Source organism: Elephas maximus, chromosome 16 (assembly GCF_024166365.1).
Source record: "Elephas maximus indicus isolate mEleMax1 chromosome 16, mEleMax1 primary haplotype, whole genome shotgun sequence".
Taxonomy (NCBI): domain Eukaryota; kingdom Metazoa; phylum Chordata; class Mammalia; order Proboscidea; family Elephantidae; genus Elephas; species Elephas maximus.
In genome coordinates, this window is record NC_064834.1 from 79,928,358 (window position 1) to 79,950,370 (window position 22,013).

General features: G+C 52.8%; 1 protein-coding gene across 9 annotated transcripts in view; it reads right to left on the reverse strand.

Annotated features, from left to right (window-relative positions):
• The window catches only part of EBF3 (EBF transcription factor 3), a 136,987-nt gene extending 133,127 nt beyond the window's left edge, over positions 1–3,860 (reverse strand). For all 9 annotated transcript variants that reach the window (XM_049855412.1, XM_049855410.1, XM_049855409.1 and 6 more), the window contains exons 1-4: positions 3,241–3,860; positions 2,998–3,154; positions 2,568–2,631; positions 1,810–1,865 (exon numbers count right to left, since the gene is read on the reverse strand). In XM_049855412.1, the coding sequence (XP_049711369.1) occupies positions 1,810–1,865; positions 2,568–2,631; positions 2,998–3,154; positions 3,241–3,374 (411 nt within the window). In that variant the 5' untranslated portion in view covers positions 3,375–3,860. The remainder of the gene's footprint in view (positions 1–1,809; positions 1,866–2,567; positions 2,632–2,997; positions 3,155–3,240) is intronic.
• Between the last annotated feature and the right edge of the window lie 18,153 nt (positions 3,861–22,013).

Genomic DNA, 22,013 nt, shown 5'->3' on the forward strand with positions numbered 1-22,013 from the left:
CCAACCGGCCCTCCTGGGACGAGGGCCGGGTCCCCGAGAGCCTCTGGCGCCCAGCCTCCCACCCGGACCCCGCTCGGAAACACAGAAGGGATGAGTGTCACCGCAGGCCAATGAACCGCCTGGGGCTGGCTGCAGGGCGCGCGGCTACGGCGGCGGCACTGGCGCTTCTGAGAGCGGCGGCTTGTCCTCGGATGGATCCCCGTATTTATATTTGATTTATTTTTTATTTTGTAGCACAAACAGAAATCCATAAACTGTCAGTTCAGCGCCATTGACTCTTTGATCAGTTACTGGGCTCTTTCTTTCTTTCTTTTTTTCCCCTTCCCGTCACAGGGAGGAGATTAAATGCCTTTATTTTCAGTCGTTTATACTGTAAAAGCACGGGGCTAAATGAACAATAAAAGTACTTAAGGTGAAGCCTCGTCCTGCTCTGTGCAAGGACAGGGCAACTCAGTTGTGCCTACTTAAACCTCTTAACTAGGCGACCGCGATTTCCGAGACCGTTTAGCCATTATATACAAAGGAAATAAAAGCACCTCGTCAAGAAGAAGCCCGAGTTCCAGAAGCTTCTCTGAACTCAACTCAAATAATGACAGAAGGGCACCCGGCTTGTCTTTGTCAGAAAGACCACAGTTTACCTGTCAGATCTGTTTTGCTCTGAGAGAAAACCACACTGCTGTACAAAAATCTAACACTACTGCTGCTAGAGGAGGGCAAACTTTTTTTTAGGAGACTAAAAGCCGAAAAGTAAATTGGTGCCGAGAGGGGGAGGCACACGCACTGGCTGCAGGAAGCGACCAGAGCTCTTTTTCACTGGGCTTACACTCCTTAAAGTTAGCATCAAAAATGAAGATGCTCCTTTCATTTCTAAGCCTGCAGTCCAGCTTGGAAAGATTTTTTAAATCAACCTGTGCCTAGTGGATTCAATTTACACGTTGGAGGTCACCCCCCAGAAACACCCTATTTTAAGAAAATAGAGGGGTCCCTTTAAAATAACAAAAACAGCATGCCACTCAGCACAAAACCAGCAGCCAGAGAGACTGCAGAATGTCAAAAAGGAACGGAGCACTTTTCTGCACTTAATCATATTACTGATAGCCAATAGTTATCATCAGAGAGTTGACCAAGACAGGTTAAATAATTTAATAAGGAACTGCTTGTAATTGTGTTATTTACAAGGTATGACAGTGGGGAGGGGGATGATGCTCCAGAGCAATGGACGGGTTTGGGTGACCCCTGGAGCTGGGAGTTTGAATTATGGAGATGGGGGGCTGAGAGGTGAAGATGGACGAGAGGAGAACAAGGTGACTTTTCACCCCAACACATTTAACTTTTAAATCCAAATAAACGTCTCATGTTACTAGACCATCATGCTGGAAAGGAGAAAAAAATGAACTAATCAAGTCCAACTCAATGAGCTCTGGAGGGGAGTAAGGTGCCTTTGTTATAGAAAAAAAAAAATCAATGAAACGATTCCAAGCAGAGAGAGAAATGTTTAAAAATAAACAAGGGGAGGGGGAGACCCTGACATGTCTCTGTCAAATATTAATTACTAAAATTAATTAAGGCAGAATCTGATTCCAATCACAAGCCATTTAATAAAGCATATATGTCCCATTCTAATGACAACATAAACTCTTTTACCAATCGCTTCATTTATCCCAATAAATATGGAATTCTAATTAGCATGTCAAGGCAGTGAAAGGAAAAACAAATACAGGCGATTCATTTGTCAGTCCCTGGCCTAGGAACCCCAGGACGACCCCAACTCGGCAGTGAAAACCAGTGCAAAGGCGGGAACTTTCTCACCTGTTTGGTCATTGAATCTATGAGACGAACATACAGGTCCTGCTCCGTTCTGACTCCTGCAAAGAAACAGGCAAATTCTCAGCAGGCTCTCAGCCCTGCGCCTCCGGAAGGGCCGGGAGCACAGGGAGTCCCGGAGCTGCGCCCTGCCGCCGCCAGATGCAGAACTTTGGGCCAGCCTTTCAAAGGCCAGAGACCCCAACCACTCCTCGCTAGTTTGGCGTTTTCTGTTTGTTTCCTTTTCTCAGTTAAGAACCTTAAGACTCTTAGGGTTTGCAATGAAAGATGCAAAAAACATGCAGTGCAGCACACCGAGAGCAGGCCTGCCTGCTCTGCCGTGGGCCCAAGAAGTCGTTTATTTTTAGAAAACAAGAGGCAGGAATGGAATCGCAGAGTCTGAACTCTTTCTAAAGTGTCTCCAGGATTATTTTTAAACTCGTGCACAGGAAGTAAGTTATGCTGGGTTTATGGAGCTACCCCCATCCCAATAATTAACATTAATTTGCAAAATTGAAAAAAGTCACTTAAAAGTGATGTTCTCCTGGAGCCTCTATCGATCTCTTTTTAACTTTCTACTTCAAGCCCCACCGGTTAATCATGTGAAGTGCCATCGACTTATTGATCGCTTATGTTTTGTTTTCCTTCTATGGTACGAGAAGATTTCGTGTTTACATCCGTGTCATTTTAATCTCAAAATCTTGATGTCCTCTAACCGTCTCCGGAAAGGCGCGCGGCGGAGAGCGCAGGCGGCAGGCACTTACCGTTACTGTACAACAGCTGGAGCTTATAGTGGATGCCGTTGTTGGTTTTCTCGTTGTTTGGCTCCTGAAAGTAACGATAAATAATTGCATTTAGTGTGACCGGTGTCAGGCGCGGCCACCGCTCTAGGTCCCCCTCCATGGCAGAGGCCCCTCGGCCTCGCACGGGGCGGGATCCCAGCTTGGAGCAGCGCGGTGATGTCACCGTCCTGATGGAAGCCTAGTGTTCTCCTCGCCTCGACCAAGTCCGAGGGCGCAGAGAAGTTGCCGAGCCCTGGCGGGGCCCGCGCGGCAGCCGCACGTGGCGGCGGCGGCGGCGGGTGGCCTCGCGGAGCCCTCCCTGCCGCCGAGGGGGCCCTCCGGGCCGGCGCGCGGGCCCCGCCGCCTCCCGCTTCCAGAACCCCGGAGGGGGTGATTGCTTGTGGGCACTTACTTTCTCTTTCTCCACAAAGTCCACAAAAGCGGTTCTTTCGATCTCCACCGGCTGGCCCTGCCGGTCGTAGAGCGCCAGCACAAAGTGGAAGAAATTGGATTTCCGGAGGTTGGAAGGCGGCTGCTTCTCGAAGTGCGCCCGCGCCAGCCCCACGCCGCTGCGGGAGGAAAGAGACAGCGGCCGGTGAGGGGCGCGGGCAGCGGGGCCCGGCTGGCGGGCGGGAGCGCGGGCCCCGGTACGTACCTCTGGGCGGCCGTGTTGGCGTCCACCACGCCCGCCGTGTGCATCCACGAGCGCACCGGGTTCATGCCGCTGCCCAGCGGCTCCTCCTTCATGGTCGTCCCCCCGCGCGGAATGTTCTCCTGGATCCCAAACATGAACCCTGCTGGCGGCGGCCGCGGCGCCCGGCCAACGCGCGTCCGCGAGCAGGGGCTCGGGCTCGGCGGTGGCTGCCCTCCGCTCGCCCTGCTGGCGCCTGCGCTCCGGCCGGCCGCCGGCTCAGCGCGTCCCGGGCAGGCGCCGCATACACCGGCGCGGCGCTCCGGACGGCCACGGGCGGCGGGGACACCGGCGGCGGCGGCGCTTCGGAGGAGAGAACGCGGTGGCCGCGGCGGCGCTTGTTGTTGTTGTTGTTTCCAGGCGCTCAACGTGGTGTCATCCTAGCCGGGCGGCGTCCGCGGCTGCAGGACACTGCGGGATCGCCCGCGTCTGGCGCGGCCCGCCTGCTCCAAAGACAAATAAACGGGCCGTGAGTGCTGCGGCGCAGTCCCGGGCGCAGGCGGGGCGCGCAGGGCCTGGAGCGGCGCGCGCAGCGGACGAGGCGCACAAAACTCAGCCCGCTCTCCCCGAGGAATGGACCCTTTCCCGGGAGCCAAAACTCGAAGCCCCCGGGAGCGGCGCTGTCAGAGGGTGACGTCGGGGGGCGGTGCCTGCGCCATATATGGGAGCGGCCGCCCCTCGCCGCGCCCCTCGCCGCCGCCGCGCCGCCGCGCTCGCCGACTGACTGCCTGACGGCGCGCGAGCCGGCCCGAGCCCCGCGAGCCCCGCGAGCCCCGTTGCCGGCGCTCGCTGAGGAAGTTCCCGCTTGCCCCAATAAAGCGTGCCAAGATCCCCTCGCAGCCCGGGCCAAGCGCAGACCGCCCCAGTGTCCCCAAACACAGTCAACCCAGGCGCATTTGATAAATGCGGGGCGGCACCGCGCCCCGGGGTGGCCCTCAGGGAGGGGGGCGACCGGCCGCGGAGTGGGGGCGGGGCAGGAGAGTCCAGGGCTCCTTGCTCAGAGCCGCGCAGCCTGAGTTCTACGCCGACCTAAGGCTGCTGCCGGCGGGGTCTCCCCCGCATGAGCCCGCAGGGTGCTTCCTACCCTAGCTGAGGGCCCAGCCCGCAACCCACTTCGGAGGCAGCCTCGGCCAGATGCTCCCTCTACCCCATTAGCCACGGGAGACCCTGGTCCCTAGCCTGTCCTCAGGCGCAGCGAGTGACAAAGAAGGCTCCTGGCTCTCCGGGCCGACGGGAAGCGCGCCCGGCCTCTCCGGAGACCCGGAGCCGGGAGTCGGGCTGCGCGCCCTGCACGGTGGCGAGGCCGCCCGGGCGCCAGTCGCCCTAGAAGCCTAGCGGACCCGCGGGCGCCGGGCCCTGCCCTCGGTGCCGCCGGGCCGGCAGAGAGCGGCGTGCGGTTTCGCGACCTGGTTTCGAGGAATCGGGCGGGCAGCGGGACGCGGGCAGAGCGTGGGCCGGCGGGCCGGGCTCCAGCGGCGGGAACTCGGCGCCCAGGCGCGCGGCCCGCCAGAAGGACATTTGCGCGACAAAGAGCGGAGACCCAGGGGATGGCCGGGAGCTGTCCCGGGCACTTCCCTGCCGAGAGAAATCAGGCCGTTCTGATTAAAAGAATAAAAGGTTTCAGGACTCAAGCGTGTCGCAGGACAGTCTTCCCACCCGGTCTGCGGCAGCACTCCCCTTTTTCGAATTGGCAGCCGTGTGTACGTTAATATTTTAATTAATCAAGAAAATCGAAGTCCGATTTACGTTACTTGGGGACCCCCACGTCTCTTCGGAGGGGTGAGAAAAAAAAAGATGCGTTAGAAAGCAGTCTATTCTGCTGTTGGGGGTTAATGACTATTGCCAAAGAGAAGTGAATTATCAAAGCTGTTGCGCCAGTCCCATCTCAAAATCCATTATGGTGCCGGCCGTCTAATTAAATACGTAAGTATAATAAAATCATATTTTATGACTATTTGAGGGTAATGAGATTAGTCTTTAGAAGCGATCGCCACATATTAAAGATGCCACTGCCTATAGAATGTTAATAACCTTAAATCAAAGTGTATGGAAACTATTCACAATAAATTAAAAGAAAATCTCTGTATTCCTAAGAAGCCCAGCGCTTTTCACTCACAGCAGACCTGAGTGGAGGAGGGCGTGGAGGGACAAGGCAAAATAAAGTTGGCCATCGGTGGTCCGTGGGGTTGGAAACCGCTTTGTCTCTGCGTGTTTAGCTGCTTTGGGGCCAGCGGCCAGGCGAGCGTTATTGTCAGAATATGCAAAGTGTCTTTTCGGGAAAGATGAAGTTGGAAATAGGCAGCAATACTTCCTTTGTGGCACACTTCCTAAAATGGCCAGCCTCGTTGGAGGTACCCCTTCCTTGTGCTAAGGAAAGTATCATGCTTAAAATCATTTACAGTATCTTTAATTCAGATTACACGCGCCAAGGCGATTTAAATCTGATTACCAAATTAGAAGGTTTAAAAACAAATCCTTCTAAATCTGATACTGTTGACTAAAAAGGAAAAAAAAAAAAGTTCTCTAAGCCCATCACATAAGGTAACGATCCTGCCCCAGAAAGAAAAGGGGTTTTAAACCTTTTTGACAACAAATGCAGCTGCCCCACTATTTTGGACGATATTAAGCGAAAATGAATGCAAATCTGTGTTCAGCAGCCATCTGGCCCGAAATGGGGGAATCAGCTGCTCTCACAACAGGCTCGGAGGCTGAATCCATTTCAGCTCATTTTGTAGATCATCTGGTCCCGCACCCTAAGCGTGGAAAACACGGTCTTTATCATTCACCAACTTTATCTTTTTTGTCACTCCACTGCTGGCTCCGAGGTGCGGGCACAAGGACTCGCAGCCGGGGCAGGTCTCCACCTCGGCCTGCTGCGGAGCGGCCTGGGAAGGCAGCCCCTACACCCCTACCCCACCCCACTCCGGATTGTCGCCGGTTCTGGGGCGGGGGCAGCAGCGGAGGGGAGCCAGGGGCAGAGCACCCGAGGCCCGTGGTGGGGGATGGGCTGCAGGTCGATTCCTGGATGCCCTGAGAGATGCGGAGCGCGTCCCCGCGTCTGGCCGCCTCCCGCGGGAGCCCAGCCCCTCCCTGAGCCCTTTCTGCCGAGCGAGGGACGGGGAGCGGAAACAAAATAGGGGGACGCGGTAGGAGAAGGCTGGCACTTTGGAAGTTGCGCGGGCCGCCGTGGCCGGTGGACGAGCCCCCGCTCACAGCGCGCTCCCGGGACTAGACGGGCATCCAGGGGCCGGGCCGGGCGGGGCCTGACTCCGCTGGGGATCCTGGGAGCCAAGGCGGAGGCGACCGCTCAAGGCCCTGCGCCCAACGCGATTTGCACGGGTGGCCCTTGCGCCGCCGCCGCCGCCTCCTCGAGGGTGGGAAGTGTTCCTTTTGTGCGGATTTACGGGGAGAGGCTTAAATGAGCCCCCTCACATTTGCATTTAAATAGCGGCATCAAGCGCTTCGCGTGCCACACACCAGTGGGCCCCAGATGTCACGCCGGAGTCAGTCAGATGGCCAGTGCCCAGCTGTCCTCCCCACGTCGTGCCGGAGCAGGCAGTGACCTTAAAGAGACAGCGCCCCGCCGCCCCTGGCGCTCGGCGCGGGGAGCGGCTTGCGGGGCCAGGACACAAGGCCTCCGCGGAGAGTGGGCCGCTGACTCGCCGCTCCACTGGAGGACGGGGCAGGAGGGCCGACTGTGCAGGGCCGGAACCCAGGCCCAGCCGGCTTCTCTGCCCAGCCCTGCGGTGCCCAGTGCCAGGGCCGCGGTGCGCACCACGGCTTTCCGCCCGCGCCCATTACCCACGGTGGGGAGGCGGCGTCCGCGTGCTCCAGGGACCTCCCCCTTCAGACCTCCCCGGTCCCAGGCCCTCTACTGCTGCGTGGTGCGAGGCCTGGGGACTAGGAGCCGGGCTGGTGCTGGCCTCCAAGCCGCCCAGAAACTTCGGCCAAGTTGAGGTCCCAGGGTGAGCGGCCCTCCATACCACCGCGCCTGCCAAACGACTAGGAAGCAGGGCGAACGCGCCTTTCTGCCCTCTGGCCGAGCTCAGGGCGCCTGCCGACCTCCCTACCAGTCTCCAGACTAGTAATAAATAAACCACATCACAGGCATGGAGAAGCCCAAGCCGGGGGTTCCTGGAAGGCGAACCCTCGAGGAATCAGAGGGGGCGCAGGCTCGACCAGGCGCGGTGTCCTTGGACCGCCCGCGACCTCAGGCCCAGATTGCTCAGCCATGCCACCCAGAAGACTGGCTCGGGAGAGGTTGAAAGCCTAGGCGACTACGGCCGGCTAGCGTGTGGGCCGCTAGGGCTGAGTTGCAGGCGCGCCCGCCTCCACGTCCTCCGCTCCCTGGGGTCACGCACACACAGCGTCTGCCTGGGCCTCAGCCCTGCCCAGGCCTAGGGTCGGTGCCAGGCGCCGTTCAGAGACTGCGGTCGGGGCAGGAGCCCGAAAAAGGGGAGTCAGACTGACCCTGGGCCAGGCAGGCGGAGGTCGGGAGGGGCGGGAAGTCGAGAACCCCCAAGAAGACGCACCTAGAGAGGTCGCGCACTGCAGTTTGCGGGGAAAAGCGGTGCACTTGCAGTTCGTCCACCGCGGGTCCCCTCCGCGACCCCTGAGTGAGACCAGGCTCTGCCTTGCGCGGAGGGGTCAAGTTTCCCATAGGCCCGGGAAGGCGAAGTAGCAAGAGCTCCACACTCGAGCTACTCCAACCTGTTAAGCTGAGCACAAAGCGGGGTGGGCCAGGTTCGGGCAGGATTTCCAAGCCCGGAGAGCGGACCTTTGCCCTCCCTGCGCGGAGACACAAGCCGCCGGCCTCGCGGGAAGCATCAGCTGACAGAGCGCCGAGCCAGGTCGAGCGTCCCGCTGCCCTTGGAGGCAAGTAGCTGAGCGCCTGGCCCCTGGCACACGGGGCGCGACAACAGGCGCCTCACCCATGCGCTGAAAGGCGGAGGCCTTGCTGGGTTCACAGGTAAAAAGCGAGTTTCTTTTAAGAGTCGCAGACCCTTGTTTTCTGCACTTCTCTCCCTCCCCTTCCCCCGCCCCCATATTTATGGTGTGGTTAAGGTTCCTGAAGTCCATCCTGGAGTACCAGAGAAGGCTCGATTCTCCGAGGAAGACGGTGCGGGCGCCTCCTGCCAAGGCGGCCAAGTTTGACAAACAGCGCCTCCTGGGGTGGGGAGAGCGGAGTGCTGCCGTGCAGCCGTGAGTCGAGCCGCGGGGCTCCCATTCACCCCAGGGCAGGTGGCGGCCCGGGATTCCTGCCCGGCCCCAGCAGCTGAAACGCGACTCCTGTGAGTCCGGGGCATCTAGGCCTGGCTGACCCTGTGACCCCTGTGGCGCGCAGGAACCTCCACCCGCCACCTAGTCCTTCTTGCCGCTCACGTGAGCCTGCAAGAGGCTGACAAGCTGGGCGCCCGGCACCGAGCACAAGGCCGGGGAGGCTAGCCTGGCGCCCACGCCTTTGCTGGCGGGAAAGGCGCGCACCACGTGCCAGGCCCCGCGGGGGGGGGGGGAAGGTTGGGAGGGGCGGTGGGCACGACCCGGAATTCGCTCAAGCTTCTCCCTAGAAAGTCCAGGGCGCTCCAAGCGGGCCGAAAACACCGGGGCGCGCCTCGGCTCCTACCGCGTGCGAAATTATAAAGGAAGCCAAGTTAATCATTGTCTCGGTCCTAACTTTCCTCTGGCTGCTTCGGTCACTTTGGCTGACCCCCATCGTTCAGAGTCGGCCCGGGGGGCTCTTCAGCCGGAGCGAAAATCCCGAATCAAACATTCGCATTTGGCGACCTAGGCTTTTCCCAAAACACCTGGCAACCTTAAAGGCTGCTTCTCCCAAAAAGTGCTCAGGAAAAGCAACCGCCCTGGGAAGATCGCCGGTGCGTGGCGGGCCCCTCGGACCCCAAAACGTGCAAGGGGTTAGCAATAAACTGGGATTTCCCAAGCTGCCTTCAGCGGCGCCCAGAAGGCGGACAGGCAGGATGCGTCAGAGCCGGCGCCGGGGACTCAGATTGCTCGCCTGCCCGCCCCCGCAGTTTACAAAGCAAACTTTCCGTAGATAAGTTTCTGGATCGCAGGCAGCGCAAAGTGCGCCAGTCAACACTAAACAGACCCAAACTGCACCAACACGGATCGATCAGATAATTTCAAATATTATAATTGGCTTTAATTAAACACACTGCGTTCTAATTAACTCTGAAATTTTAGCATGCTTTGGGACACTGGTGTCCGACTTGATATTGTCAGTCCAGATGTCCTAATAAAATTCAATCCTCCGCTCAAGACTTCAATATTCACTAAGAACAAAATGCAAATTAAATGTAAAACCTAAACTATCGCCAAAGGTATAATCAAGAAAGGTGTCTCAAAACTTCCCACTTTTTATTACGCAGTAGTTAAAAAATGCAGATTACATCCTAACAAGACCTCTCCAGCACACCATAAATTTTAACTCCTTCCTGTCGGGGATGGAGTGCCCGTCACTAGCTCAAGGTGTAGGAGGATAGTCAAACCCGCTACAGAACCGAATACCCTATCTGGAAGCTAAAGGAGCTCAAAAAGTTTGCCAGTGAAATTCCGATTTGAAACATGCGTTTACCAACATGGGCAAAGGAGTTGGGGTGGTAGAGAAGCATGGTGTTGAGTGGCCGCAAAGCGCCCGATGGCCACCAGGCATTGATGCTGCCTCCTCAGCGACCCTTGCCCACTCCTCGGCCGCACCTTAACGGGGCATGCACGCATCCGTTTCCACGGGCAGAGGTGGGGCGGTGGGTGCCCGCGGCCTGGCCGGCTCAGTCCTCCCGGGAAATTAACTCAGCCGCGGGGACCGTGACGACGAGGCTGGGAGGGAACAGAGAGTACACTGCCCTTGGACAGAAACGTGTTGTCAAGCCTTCCCTGCCCGCCTGCATGAACACTTTTGTCCACACTCGCCCGACTTCTAAGGGCTCCAAGCCCGTGGATGGAGCTGCGGGGCGGCCCCTCCCAGGGAGCTAAGCACAGGGCGCCAAGGGTTGCGCCTTTGGCGACAAACTCGGCCGCAAGGGATTCTTCCCTAACTCCGAGGGTCTGCTAAATTTACAGTCCAGAATGAACCCCATTTAAAGGAAGCGATTCCCTCATTAAACATGTGTATGTTTCCGTACTAATGGAGTCACTTACAGCTGTTGCTAATTTAACTTTTTAAAAAGGCCACACTGTGGAAATTTGCATTTTCTTTAGGATATTGAAATGAAGAGAAAACTGCTGGGCGGCGAGGCTGCCCGGGGCATTGCTAGGGGCCAAGCAGAAATAAAAACAGATAAAGAAAAGAAGAAAGAAAGAAACCTGCTTTTCTTTTTTTGGACTATTAATAAGCAATTTGTCCCGCTGAAATTTACATTGCAAAGCAAAGCGGGCCGGCAGCCGTCTCGGCAGGGCGGGGGCGGGCGCGGGCGCGGACCCTCAGCGGGTGCCGGGCGGGGGCGGCCTCCCGGCTGTCCCGGCGGCCCTCGCAGGTGATCTACCCGCAGTTCTGAACGTGGCGTCCTTGCAGCCGGGACGCCGACCCTCGCCCGCACCCACGCGTATATGCACAGCCTGGACCGTGCGCCCGGAGAGCGGGACCTGGGGCTGCGCGAGCGCCACCCAGCCCAGGCCGCCACCAGATTGGGGGTCTTTCGGGGACAGCTCGGACTCGAGGACCCCCATTCGCCACAAACGACTGCCCAGCCCTCTGGGGCTCTTTAAATTAACAATGACACAATAAGCTTCATTTTTCCTCCGCCGCGCCGGACTGCCCAGGTCCAAGTCCCCTGCACGCACCGAGTCCGCGCCCCGCCGCTCCCCCGCCCGCGCCGCCGCCAGAGCCCGACTCCTAGCTTGCGTGGGGCCAGGGCGCCATCTACGGGCGGCGCTGGGCTGGCGGGCGGCCGTTCCCTCCGCCCGCGCCGCACCCGCGCCTCCTCCCGCCCTGTCGCCCGCGCCCGCACCGCGGCTCCGCCACTTGCCACAATTACCCGGCGCTCCCCGTGCCATTTTGCTTATGAAACATTGATTGCTACTTACTCCAACTTTCCACCACTCTATTAAAACTTTGGAAATTAAGGCGCTCTCCTGCCTGCGACTTTTAGGCGCAACATTAAATGATATGAAATGTTAAGATAATGCAATTTTATTTGTTAGTCTAACTCTGCGATTTGAGACTTGATGTCCCCGAAGACCAGGCGAGCTTTTCCCCTTTATTTATTTTTATTAAAACATCAATCTAAGCTGGAGCTGGGTGAACTCGGTTTCACCTGGAGAACATAAAATTCTCCATACCAGGGAAATAAGCACCTTTCATAAATCAGCGGTATTCCTGACACATCGATCAATTTTTAGTTGTTAATCCGAAAGGAGGACTTTTAATTGCTTCCTGCGTTCTCATCCAGGCACCTAGGCTAGTCCACCTCCTCCGCCCTGCCTCCAAGGGTCTCACTTCTGTACTGGGGGCAGGGCGGGACTGGAAAACCCCGGTCCTTTAACTCCAGCTCGGAGTCCCGGATCTCTCTCCGCGCCTGGGCGCGCCTCCCGCGCACCCTGCCTCTGTACCCGCTTCCTCCCGCAGGCCGCCGCCCGGGAGCCCACGCGGCCGCTAGGACACTGCCAGGCCGAGGCTCAAAAGTTCCCTGCCAGGCCGGAGCGCCACCGCGCTGCCCACCGCCCGGCTCCCACCGTCATAGGCTCTCACAGTCACGGACTCCCACCGCCCGGCTCCCACAGCCCAGGGTCCTACGGTCACAGGCTCCCATGGCCCAGGCTCCACAGCCCGGCTCCCACGGTCACGGGCTCCCACGGCCCAGCTCCCACGGTTACGGGCTCCCGCGCGGCCCAGGGCCGCACCCCGCCGCGCGCCTCGGCCGCAGCCCGCGCTCCCAAAGGCGCGGAGAGCGCCCCGGGCTCCTGCGGGGGGGAGTGGTTTCCCGCAACCAGCGCAGTCGGCCCACCTCCGGCGCCCAGCGCGGTGCCAGCACCGTGTGAAGTTCAACTTTGTCTGCTTCGCAGCCGCTGGGCCTGGCTGGGCAGCCCCCGACGGGATCCCGGCGGTGCCGCGCGCTTACCTGCGGCGCTCCTCCGACGGCGTCACAGGGTCCTAGCCTAGGCCTGGCGGCCCCGCAGCAGCAGCTGGAGGGTGTGCTGCCGGCGCCTTCCCACGATCGCACCTCCAGCCCTCCCGGGAAAGCCCACGGGCCGGGCCGCGAGCTCACCAGTGCGCACGCGCCGCGCTGCTCTCACCGCGGGGCTGGGCGTGCGCGAGCCACGGGCGCCCAGCACTGGGGGTGTTCGCGCTGCCGCTCGCCCCCACCCCGCCGCAGCAGCCTCTGGGCGCCCCCTGGGCCGCGCTCCGGGGTGGGGGGAGCTCTCCGCGGGAGGCCCCGGGGAAGGCCCCGACTCCAGAGCCTTGGTGATCCGCCTTCGCCAGGAGTGCGTGCCAGGCCTAGGTCGAGGCGCGGCGGCGGCGGACACTAGGCACTGCGTTCCGAAGGAGAGGCCAGGCCCGGTCGGCCCGAAGCCATCGGTGTAGACACGCGCTCTTGCGGACGGGGGAACGCGCGGGAGTCCCTGGGCCTTGTTGGTGATGTGCGTGAGGGGGCAGCTTCGGTGGGAGCCTGGATGCTACTAATCACCTAATGGGAAACCATTTCCTGGGCCCGGCGGCGGCTAAAGTAACAGACAAGAGATCTCCCACAAAGGACGAGGGGAGCCGAGGTTCCCCCATAAAGCCACCCATGAAAAAAATACCGGGCAGGCTCCCAGGGGAGGGCTGCGTTTGGGGCACCTCCACTAAGGGTCGCTTCTCCTGCCCTAGGAGGGTGAGGCCAGGCACTCTGACTCCCACCCCCACCGCTTGTGTCGAGCAACAAATGACCAGAGGTGGGACCTTGTCGCGTCGCATCTACAGCTGCTGCCCTCAGCAAGAGGGGGTCAAGCGACCCTAGGGTCAAAAGCAGCTGCATTCTAACGGAGGCCTGCACTCCAGGCTTTTGCCTTTCCCTGTGGTTGTTGCTGCTTTTCCCTTTCAGGTAGCCCTTGGCTGACAGCCTGGGGGCTCTCTCCTGCTCATTCTCATTGACCTGCTTCCTCAAACCTCGGTGCAGCCTGGACCTTTGCAGAAACACGACTTTACTGGGACCGAGCTTGCCCCTAAGACTGGGAGGAGCCGAGTCCAGAGTGGGAGCCCGTCCCTCCCCCACTCACTGCTCCCTACCTTTGCTTTGTGCACTTTATTTCAGCCTTTTATAGTGAAAGTTGAATGTGCTGAATCATGAAACCTTACTGGAAAGGAAAAGTTATTTTTGGCCGTTTATTTAGTGAAAAGCACTCTAGAGAATGCAACCCAGAAGCACACTTTATTGTGATAGCTTAATGTAAGAGAAGAACTAAATAACGGATATTTCCCCTTTGTCATCTTCGCTTGGGAATCATTTTTAATGTGAGCGAGCATGAAACCATTTAAGCAATATCCAGTATTTCAAGGTTCAAAAGTACCTATGTCTTAATAGCAGCTAACATGTACAGCATGTTATGTGCTGAGACTCGCTCAAGCACAGGAAAGTTAAGGGCTGTGTCCAGGTCCCACAGGAGGAAGCCAGAGCTGGTCATCTTGTGGCTCCAGAGGCAAAGCAGGAGGGGGCTCCCTGTTGTGGAGTTGCTGCCCAGGCATGCAGCCCTGAGAAGGCCCCTGGCCCAGTCACTGATGAGGCCAAGGGGATGGGTTGGTTGGTCCCTTTAATGATGAGCTGCGGAGTCTTCTTTCTTTCTCCAACTCTCCTCCTTGTACTTTTACTCAAGAAGCTCCCCTACCACCTCCTCTGTGCAGCTTGTCTCAGGCTTCTTTCTCCCCACCCTCCCTGGCCCCAGAGGCTGGAGCCACAGGCCCCTTTCCTATAATCCCCCACTGCACTTCCTACAGTCTGGCCAGGGCACTTGCCCTGTGTCTGTCCATGCCTACATCCCTCCTGAGCCCTCTCCTGAAGGACACCGGGGCCTGACCCTGGTCCCCAATGAACAGTGCTTGCAGGAAAGAGGGATATCAAGCATTTGGTCATATAGGTAACCATCCTGGACCTCAGGGCCTAGGAAAGGAATGATGAGAGGAGCCACAAGACCAGCTGTGGGTGTTTGAGGAGACCCATCCCTTTAGAGAAAAGAAAAAACTCAGAGACCCAGGACTTCGTCCTCACAGGCAAACAGCAGCAGAGGGGTTAAGTTAATTAGAAACCATTTCCAGTTACTTTCTCTTGCCTTACCTTTCAAAAAAATGGGTACTATCCTTATTGCCCTTCTTCCCTCCTTCACTGCCTTCCTTTCTCCTGCAAATACTGAATTCAGCGGGATTAGGCCTGACACACCCCCAGTGGCAAACAAAGACCCTGCCCTCAGGGAGCTTACGGTTTAATAGGAGACATCCTCATTTGGAGAGACATGAAGGTAAGAGGAAACAGCTTTTGTGAAGTTCATCTTAGGAAAAGCTTAGAGCAAGTTCACAGGTTAAGCCCAATTCTCTCAGGCACGTAGAAATCAATTTCCATTTCATGGGTCCTCGTCTGTAGATGTATGTTTCTTACTGTATTCTACCTGGTACATGTCTGCAAACATCAATATTCAGACCCACTTCAACATTTACTTTTATCTCTTTATCCATAACAAGCAACCTGCCTGGTAACTACAACTAACCTTACAGTGCCCAGTAATAGCTGCTGCAGCCATTTTAAATGATCTTCAGCAAAATTTTACTTGTGTGTGATATTAATGATATACTGTTCCATAATTTCCCTGTTTGAGGGGATCACCTTTCTTTCGGGTAGGCATAAATACGGATCTCTTCCAGCTGGTTGGCCAGGTAGCTGTATTCCAAATCTCTTGGCATAGAGGAGTGAGTACTTCCAGCACTGCGTCTGTTTGTTGAAACATCTCAATTGGTATTCTGTCAATTCCTGGAGCCTTGTTTTTTGCCAATACCTTCAGTGCAGCTTGGACCTCTTCCTTCAGTACCATCAGCTCCTGCTCATATGGCACCTCCTGAAATAGCTGAATATCGACCAGTTCTTTTTGGCACAGTGACTCTGCGCATTCCTTCCATCTTCTTTTGATGCTTCCTGGGTCGTTTAATATTTTCCCTAGAGAATCCTTCAATATTGCAATTCAAGACTTGAATTTTTTCTTCAGTTCTTTCAGCTTGAGAAATGCTGAGGGTGTTCTTCCTTTTTGGTTTTCTATCTCCAGCTCTTTGCACATGTTATCATAATACTTTACTTTGTCTTCTCGAGCTGCCCTTTGAAATCTTCTGTTCAGCTCTTTTACTTCATTATTTTTTCCTTTTGCTTTAGCTACTCCACGTTCAAGAGCAAGTTTCAGAGTCTCTTCTGACATCCATATTGGTCTCTTCTTTCTTTCCTGTCTTTTCAGTGACCTCTTTCTTTCTTCATGTCGGATGTCCTTGATGTCCTTCCACAACTCATCTGGTTTTTGGTCATTAGTATTTAATGCGACAAATCTATTCTTGAGATGGTCTCTAAATTCAGGTGGGATATACTCAAGTTCGTACTTTGGCTCTTGTCAACTTGTTCTAATTTCCTTCAGTTTCAACTTGAACTTGCATATGAGCAATCAATGGTCTGTTCCACAGTTGGCCCCTGGCCTTGTTCTGACTGATGGTATTGAGCCTTTCCATTGTCTCTTCCCATAAATGTAGTAGATTTGATTCATGTGTGTTCCATCTGGCACGGTCCACGTGTATATTTGCTGTTTATGTTGGTGAAAAAAGGAATTTGCAAAGAAGAAGTCAATGGTCTTGCAAAATTCTATCATGCAACCTTGGACATTGTTGCAGCAGTACATCAACGGGAAACTGCCAGAAATTCAGGCCGGGTTCAGAAGAGCACATGGAACCAGGGATCTCACTGCTGATGTCAGATGGATCCTGGCTGAAAACAGAATACCAGAAGGATGTTTACCTGGGTTTTATTGACTATGCAAAGGTATTCAACTATGTGGGTCCTAACAAATTATGGATAACATTGTGAAGAAATTCCAGAACACTTAGTTGTGCTCTTGAGGAACCTTTACATAGATCAAGAGGCAGTCATTCGAACAGAACAAGGGAGAACTGCGTAGTTTAAAGTCAGGAAAGGTGTGCATCAGGGCTATATTCTTTCACCATACCTATTCAGTCTGTATGCTGAGCAAATAATATGAGAAGCTGGACTGTGTGAAGAAGAACGGGGCATCAGGACTGGAGGAAAACTCATTAACAACCTGCATTATGCAGCTGACACAACCGTGCTTGCTGAAAGTGAAGCACTTACTGATAAAGATCAAAGACCACAGCCTTCAGTAGGGATTACACCTCAATATAAAGAAAACAAAAATCCTCACAACTGGACCAGTAAGCAACATCATGATAAATGGAGAAAAGGCTGAAGTTATCAAGGATTTCATTTTACTTGGATCCCCAATCAACACCCTTGGAAGCAGCAGTGAGGAAATCAAAAGATGCATTGCATTGGGCAAATCTGCTACAAAAGACCTCTTTAAATTGTTGAAAAGAAAAGGTGTCACCTTGAGGACTAAGGTACACCTGACCAAAGCCATGGTATTTTCAGTTTTTTCATATGCATGTGAAAGCTGGACAATGAATACAGAAGACCGAAGAAGAATTGATGCCTTTGAATTGTGGTGTTGGAGAAGAATATTGAATATACTACGGACTGCCAGAAGAATGAACAAATCTGTCTTGGAAGAACTACAACCAGAATGCTCCTTAGAAGCAAGGATGGAGAGACTACGTCTCACATACTTTGGACATGTTGTTAGGAGGGATCAGTCCCTGGAGAAGGACATCATGCTTGGTAAAGTAGAGGGTCAGTGAAAAAGAGGAAAACCCTCAATGAGTTGGACTGACACAGTGGCTGCAACAATGGGCTTAAGCACAACTGTGAGAATGGCACAGGACTGGGCAGTGTTTCATTCTGTTGTACATAGGGTTGCTGTAAGTCAGAACCAACTCAGTGGCACCTAGCAACAACAGTAATAGCTGGATTACTTTCTCTTAGGTAAAATAGTATGGTTCAGTGGTAGAACTCTCACCTTCCATGTTGGAGACCTGGTTCCGTTCCCAGGCAATGCACCTCATGCGCAGCCACCACCCATCTGTTAGTGGAGACTTGAGTGTTGTTATGATGCTGAATGCAGCCCTGGTAGTGAAGTGGTTAAGAGTGCAGCTACTAACCAAAATGTCAGGAGTTCGAATCCACCAGCCGCTTCTTGGAAACCCTATGGGGGCAGTTCTACTCTGTCCTATAGGGTTGCTATGAATCAGAATCAACTCTATGACACATTTTTTGTTTGTTTGTTTTTTAATGATGATGAACAGGTTTCAGTGGAGCTTCCAGACTAAGACAGACTAGGAAGAAGGGCCTGGTGAAAATCAGCCAGTGAAAACCCTGTGGATCACAACGGTTTGATCCACAACCGATCATGGGGGTGACGCAGGACCAGGCAGCTCACAACAACAACAGCAGCAACACACACGTCTGAGGATGGAGAAGGATGTAGTGGCCCCGTCATGGGACTTTGTGGAGGTAGAAACAGTCATCTAACCCAGAAACCAGAATTGAAGCTGTTTCCCTTAAAACAAAACCAAAAAGGAAGCATTTGGCAGGGTTCTGAGCAGTTCTGAGGGGCCTCCCACTCTCCCTTCTTGATTTCTGAATCGTTGCAATTTGGTCTCTCCCATAGGAGCACAGGGAACTTTTAGGACAGCGAAACGAGTCTGCAGGATGCTGTAACAGTGGGCACATGACATTATGCCTTTGTTAAAACCCATAAGACTGTACAACACAAAGAGTGAACCCTAATGTCGACTATGGACTTTAGTTAATAATAAAGTGTCAATATTAGTTCATCAGTTGTAACAAATGTACCACACAATTGCCAGATGTTAGTAAAAGAGGAAACTGTGGGGTGTGTGTGTGTGTGTGTGTGTATCTGTGTGTAGGGGGGATATATGGGAACTCTGTACTTTTTCTGCAGTTTTTCTGTAAACCTAAAGCTGCTCTAGAAAAAGTCTGTTAAAAATAATTTATAAGCCAGATTACTGCCATTCGAAGGAAGTTTATATTGCTTTCATGATTTGGAGCACAAGTCTACTTGGTAAAGTTCAGATGCTCAAGATGTGGGAGACAAAGAGGATTTCTAATACTTAGGAATCACTAAATGATGGGCAAGGGGTGTCAAGAACTTTCCAGCCCTGTCCCCTAGGACACTGAGTGGACAGCAATAGGAAAGTGATGTTCATTTGCCCTTCAGCAAGGAGGCCAACTTCTCAGTGAAAGGTGCCAGGGACGCAGACAACACTGACCTCCCTTTCCTCACGCTGACACCTCAGCTCAGAGCCTGTTGGAAATGTGGCTGTGGGGTGAGGGGTCATACATCCCATGACAGAGAGCTCAAGAAAAAATGTGGCAGCTGCCCTCCATGGGACGGAGCAGACACAAATCACAAAACTTCCCTGCCAGTCACAGAATCCTGTCAAGCCCACAGAAAATGGCGCATGTTGGCTTTGTGTATTAAACAAAGTAATAACCTATGAAAGTGAGGGCTGGATTGGGTTGGTCGGCTGGCCTTAGAGGGTAGGGGTTGATAGTCAGGCAGACCCTAGGGAAACCTTCCTCTTAATAAGACCCAGAGTGTCCAGTAGAAGTTTTCTGGAACAGGACAACCACAAGGGAGCAGGCTGAAAATGAGGAGGCCTCCTGAGCATGGGCACAGCAGACATAAGCTTGGAGGTTCTGTTGAGAATATTTTCCATGTATTTTAGTGTCCCTGGGCTGCCATAGCAAAATAGACAAATTGGGTAACTTTAAAGAACAAAAATTTATTATCCCAAAGTTCTGGAGGCTGGTAGTCCAAATTTGACAGGGCCATTCTCTCTCTATCTGCTCTAGGGGAAGATCCTTCTTTGTCTCCACCAGCTTCTGATAGCTTGGGCGTCTCTTGGCGTTCCTTGACTTGTAGATGTATCATGTGCTGTCTTCCTCTATGTGACTCTGTCTCCATGTCGGTCCTCCCCTTTTAACATGTCCACCACTCAGAGGAGAGTAGAATCTACCCTACTCTGGTATGACCTTATTAGCTGATAACGTCTTCAGAAAAGAATCTGTTTCCAAACAAGGTCATATTCACAGGTACAGGGGTTAGGACTTCAGCATATCTTTTGGGGGGACACACACATTTCAATCCACAACACCATGGATACATTAAATCAGTTTTTGCTTGTCTTTTCAAAGTATTTCCAAAAACCAGAGGCACAAGGGAAAGATGAGTCCAAATGTCCGCAATGGCTAACAGCTTCCACCAGGCTGAGTCCAGAACAATTAGGTGGTGCCCGGCTTTCAGCATTGATTACTCTGACAAGAATCTCAATAGAGGGTCCAAGACAGAGCTGGAGAAAAATGTAGAACTCATAAAAAAAAAAAAAAAAGAGACCAGACTTACGGCCTGACCGAGATTGGAGAAACCCTGAGAGTATGGCCCCGGGAGATCCTTTGAACTGAGTACTGAGTCACTCCTGAAGCTCACTTCAGCCAAAGATTACACAGCCCCATAAAACAAACAATAATACACGCAGTTCAACCATGTATACAAGACTAAATAGAGACACAAGCCCAAAAGCAAAGACAAGAAGGCAGAAAGTGGCAGGAAAACTGGATTAATGGAAATGGGAAATCCGAGGTCAAGAAGAGGAGAGTGTTGACACATCATGGCATTGGCAACCAATGTCACAAAACAACTTGTGTATTAATTGTTTAATGAGAAATTAATTTGCTCTGTAAACTTTCACCTAAAGCACAACAAAAAAGAATATTTCCTCAGCTCAAAAAGGTATGTTTTTGTACCTTAAATTCTACTACTAAAGAGGAAACATGCCATTAAAAAAAAAAAATAGAAATCATATATTACTTGCATTTATTTTTATTGCTATCAGAAGAGGTTCATTATGGCTTATTTCCAAACCTGTGGGCTCACATGTTTGATCCAATGCTTACAGGTTGGAGATATAAGAGCCTCATGTGGTTTTGGCCCATTGTCCAGTCAGTAGGTTGACACTATAGTTCCACTGTGGGAGGGAAAGTTCTAAAAATATCCCCCCAAGGTTCCTCTCTACTAGTCTGTCCATCAAACACTAATCGAGGTACTGCTGGGAAGGGACTTTGCAGATGTAATTAAGACTACTAACCAACTGATGTTAAATTGTTGTTGTTAGTTGCCTTCGAGTTGATTCCTACTCATGGTGACTCCGTGTGACAGAGTAGAACTGCTCCATAGGGTTTTCTTGTTTGTAACCTTCATGGAAGCAGATCACCAGTCCCTTTCTTCTGTGGTAGCGTTGGGTGGGTTCAAACTACCAGTCAAGCAGTCTAGTGCAAACCATTTGCTCCACCTAGGAGCTTTAAAATAGGGAGATTATTGTAGATTACCAGTGTGCTCAATGAGCCCTGAAAAGCAGACAGAGAAGGCAAAACAGTCAGTCAGAGAGATGTGGAAAAGGAGGGAGGCAGAAGAGGGGAGGTCAGAGGATGCAAACTGCAAGAGGTACGCAACTTGCTGTTGCTAGAGGTTGCTTCCTACCTGGCAGTAATGAGGCAATACCGCCTCCTTCCCCTGCCAGAGCAGTGTCAGAAGAACCCAACTAAATCAGAAAATTTAAGTAAGATTTGGTGACATAACCAAAATGTCCAGGTTTCAACTGCAAATCACTCATCATACCAAAACCCAGCAATATCTCAAACAGAAAAAAGACAATAGATGCCAGCATGGAGATGACAGAGATGTTAGAATTACCTAAAGGAGATTTTAAAGTAGCTATCATAAAAAAAATCCTTCAGCAGCAATTGCAAACATGCTTCAAACAAATTTAAAAAAATACAAAGTTTCAGGAAAGATATAGAAAGTTCTAAGGAGGAAATAGATATTAGGAAAAATCAAATGGAAATTAAGAAATGAAAAATACAATAACCCTCCCTAAAAAAAACTCAATGGATGGGCTCAACCACAGAATAGAGGGACAGAGGGAAGTATCAATGAACCTGAAGATAAAACAATTAAAGTTACCCAATCTGAGTAACACAGAAAACAGATTTTAAAAATGAACAGAGCCTCAAGGACATGTGAAAATATGATAAAATATATAAAAATTATATCATTGGCGTTTCAGAAGGAGGGAAATAGGCAGTGCTGAAAAGCATTCAAAGAAACAATAGCCAAAAACTTCCCAAATTTGGCAAAAGACATAAGCCTACAGATTTCAGAAGCTGAGTAAATCCCAAACAGAATAAATTCAAAGAAATCCATACCAAGGCATATCATAGTCAAACATCTGAGAACTAAAGAAAAAGAAGAATGTTGAAACCAGCAAAAGAGGAAAGACAGACTTGCTTATAGAGAGGGAACCATTTGAATGACAATGGATTTTTCATCAGAAACCATAGTGGCTGGAACAAAGTGTCATAACATTTTTGAAGTGCTGGGGGGAAAAAAACCTGTCAACATAAAATCCTATAAAATTATCTAGAGAAAATATCCTTTAGGAATAAAAGGGAAATCAAGATTTTCTCAGATGAAGGGAAACTAAGAGAATTTGTCACCACCAGACCTATCCTGAAATAATGGCTAAAGTAAGTTTTCTAAACAGGTAGGAAACAATGAAAGAAGGAACCTTG